The 3,982-nt window shown below is 41.9% G+C and overlaps 1 protein-coding gene across 1 annotated transcript in view; it reads left to right on the forward strand.

Moving 5' to 3' along the window:
• mast2 (microtubule associated serine/threonine kinase 2) overlaps positions 1 to 3,982 on the forward strand; it is a 168,201-nt gene that overhangs the window by 118,906 nt on the left and 45,313 nt on the right. The window contains 2 exon segments of the mRNA XM_034880537.1: positions 1,603 to 1,623; positions 3,546 to 3,624. Of these exon segments, the coding sequence (XP_034736428.1) occupies positions 1,603 to 1,623; positions 3,546 to 3,624 (100 nt within the window).

Consider the following 3,982-nt stretch of genomic DNA (forward strand, 5'->3'; position numbering starts at 1 on the left):
TGTCCTCATGTTGCCCTCATGTTGTCCTCATGATGTCTTCATGTTGTCCTCATGTTGCCCTCATGTTGCCCTCATGTTCACTTCATGTTGTTCTCATGTTGTCCTCATGTTGTCCCCATGTTGTCCTCATGTTGCCCTCATGTTGCCCTCATGTTGTCTTCATGTTGTTCTCATGTTGTCCTCATGTTGTCCCCATGTTGTCCTCATGTTGTCCTCATGTTGTTCTCATGTTGTTCTCATGTTGTCCTCATGTTGTCCCCATGTTGTCCTCATGTTGCCCTCATGTTGCCCTCATGTTGTCTTCATGTTGTTCTCATGTTGTTCTCATGTTGTCTTCATGTTGTCCTCATGTTGTCCTCATGTTGTCCTATATCAATGTTCTTTTTAATTCCCCAAAATAACATGATTGATTCCACCCAACGCTCTTTGCCAAGTACAAATCTTTACTTTCATTAATTTTGGGGCGTCTTATTCAATTTTATAGCATTGTAAAACAAATGGAAGTGTTTTTGAAATAGTATTGAGTAAAAGTTGACATATTCCAGTCTGTGATTATCATCAACATCCATTCCTTTAATTTTAGTCTCAATAATTCCTAATTTCTGCTTTTCTATCTCAAACATTAGGTATAATTTTCTAAAAATGAGTTTAATTGACCATAAATTCCAAAAATAACTGTAAAACTAAACTTAATAAGTTAATGTTACGTGGTGTTAAATGTCAAAAAGTATATTTTTCATCTTTGTGGACTTTTCAGAAGAAACAATTTGCACATCCATCAACTATTACGTCTAGGTGCGTTGTAAAATTTCACAGATCTTTCCAAAATAAGAGCCTCCCACACTCAGCATTCTTTAAACCTTCATCTAACGTTTTGGTCCCTTTGGACCTTCGTCAACGCTGTTCCTCATTTCATTTGTTAGAAATGAGAAAAAAAACATATTTCCAGCAGTTGGGGTCTTCATATTCTTCTCAGAAGAATAATAAATAGGAATAAATAACATCTATCTATTCTATCATGTATTTTATTATAATAATTATGTATGTATCCAATCATATGATTATAATAACATTATATGAATTTAACATTTAGTAGGGTTTAACTGAAGTATGGGACAGGCTTGGTGTGGGTCCGTGTGTGTGTGTGTGTGTGTGTCTGTCTGTCTGTCTGTCTGTCCGTGTGTCTGTCTGTCTGTCTGTGTGTGTGTGTGTGTGTGTGTGTGTGTCTATCTGTGTGTTTGTGTGTATGTCTGTCTGTGTGTGTGTGTGTGTGTGTGTTTGTGTTTCTGTCTATCTGTCTGCGTGTGTGTGTGTGTGTGTGTGTGTATCTGTGTGTGTGTGTGTGTGTGTATCTGTCTGTCTGTGTATCTGTGTGTGTGTGTTTCTGTGTGTGTCTGTGTGTGTGTGTCTGTCTGTGTGTGTATATGTATCTGTGTCTTTGTGTGTGTGCGTGTGTCTGTGTGCGTGTGCGCGTGTGTGTGTGTCTGTGCGCGTGTGTGTGTGTGTGTGTGTGTGTGTGTGTATATGCGTGTGTGTGTGTGTGTGTGTCAGTTCCAGCTGTTAACAGCTATATAAAGACCCCCTGTCTTGTCTCCCTCACAGTCACGGACACAGGGCTGACAGGTAACTCTCCGGTTTGACCTTTGACCTTTGACCTTTCTCCTCCGCTCGTTCTGCCTCCACCTTCCTCCCTGCCCTCCGCCCTGCATGGCTGAGCACACACACTCTGAACAACTTCCAAAAATGTACCCATAAGTACCCATAAACACACACTCTCTGATCATTGGAGTCATTAGACTCTGTAGGACCCAGAGTGGGGAGACGGGTCTCAACATGTTGAATAACTGCTTCACGTTATGGCTGTTTCTGAGGAGGAGGATGGTGATAGTCCAAGAAATCTCATGAAAACACCAAAAACCAGCAGTGAGTGTGTCTCCTAACAAACATTGTGTGATTCCCACCCTGATAGTTCATAACAAACACATCAGTGGATCACGCAGAGATCAGCCGTCAACTATTAAATTAATCGCCAACTATTTTCATAATTGATTTAATCGGTTTGAGTTCTCTGATTGCAGCTCGTTAAATGTGAACATCTTCCAGTTTCTTCTCTCTTCTGTGACAGTAAACTTAATATCTTCTGAGTTGGGGACAAAACAAGACATTAAAAGATGTCTTCTGTTTTTAACATTATTACTTTTTCCCTATGCGGATTTTCACCCTCGCTACAGCGTAAATTCACACGCTATCGTAATGCAACGTAAGTTAGTGGAGGCCAAACAGCGTTGACATACACGCTAAAAAGCGAGTCTGCGTCTTGATGACACGCCATAGAGTATCTATTGCGTCTATAGTATCTATAGTATCTATACACTATCTATTAAAGGCAGTGCATTGTGGGACATACTTCCCCCAACTATAAGGGAACGTCCCCCTTTGGTCTCCTTTGAGAGCCAGGTAAAGCTTAGAGCTCACCAAACCAGGAACCACCACTAACTTGTGTTTCCATTTACATTTTTGTTTTGTTTTTCTTTTTGATTCTTTTTGATTCTTCTTGTTTTTTACCAAATGTTACTGTCCTGTGTCTTTTTAACTGTAACTCCAACCTGCTTATTGGACTTTTGGGACTCTTATTGCCACTCTTCATTTTAACCCCAACCGGTCGTCAGACGCCGCCTACCAAGAGCTTGGGCCTGGATCTGGGTCTGGGTCTGGGTCTGGATCTCGGTCTGAGCCTGGGTCTGGGTCTGGGCCTGGGTCTGGGTCTGGGTCTGGGTCTGGATCTCGGTCTGAGCCTGGGTCTGGGTCTGGGTCTGGGCCTGGGTCTGGGTCTGGGTCTGGGTCTGTCCCAGGTTTCTTCCTAAAAGGAGTTTTCCTCGCCACTGTCGCCCTGTTGCTTTCTCTGGAGGAAACTACTAGACCTGTTGGGTCCTTGTAAATTCTGGACTATGGTCTAGACCTGCTCTATCTGTAAAGGGTCTCGAGATAACTCTTGTTATGAATTGATACTATAAATAAAATTGAAAGTCGAAATTAGCCCCCCGGCTACAATCTGGCACATTGACGTGTACCGTTGTCCTTAATTAATAAAATAAATAAATAAAATAAACATACGCCATTTCATGACATCCGTCTGCATATTGCCGATGAAATGTGGATTAATTGTGCAGCCCCGGGTCCAAGGGGCCTCCGTCCTCCTGGTGGTGTCCCAGTGGATCCCCCTCATGGCTCCATGTTATCAGTGTGTTTGCATTTCCTCTCCTTCAGCTGAAACACTTCATTTTTGCTGTATGTGACGACGCTGCATCTCCTTCATACGGGCCACCCTGCACTACACCTCCCATCCTTCTCGTCTTACTGTAAAGCCATTATATTGTACATAACGGCCGGCTTGCTTGGTTGTCATGTATGTTACATTCATTATTTTATGATTATGTAACGAGGCTAATTCCCTGTGAGGGTTGTTAACTTGGCGGTTAATCCGGTTGTGATTGGACTTGAGCATGTCTTCATGTCCTTCTTGTCCTCTGTGTCCCCCCCCCCAGGACGGATGGCAGACGCTGGTCTCTGGCCTCGTTGCCCTCCTCCGGCTATGGCACCAACACGCCCAGCTCCACCGTCTCGGTAAATATCTCTACTCCACTCTACGGGTCTGAGGTCACTAGACTTTCACATTTGCATTTGGTTTTTATTTAATTTCAGTTTTTACTTCATTTTAGTCTGAGTAATGTCTCAGACGTACTGTATGTAGCTATATGCATACAGTGGCTTGCTTAAGTTTATGCACCCATGCTAAAGTTGACTAAAAAGAGGAATAAAAATATCATCTTTTACCAAATAGACAATTGAAATTGATCTTTACTTAAAAAATTAGGAAAAATCCTACCTTTAAGGACACCATTTTTCTTTATGAATGAATAAAGTATTGTAAATAAATTGATGTTTTTCCTTAAAATATAGTAAACCTATGCAGGCCACTCTG

Source organism: Etheostoma cragini, chromosome 9, assembly GCF_013103735.1.
Source record: "Etheostoma cragini isolate CJK2018 chromosome 9, CSU_Ecrag_1.0, whole genome shotgun sequence".
NCBI lineage: Eukaryota > Metazoa > Chordata > Actinopteri > Perciformes > Percidae > Etheostoma > Etheostoma cragini.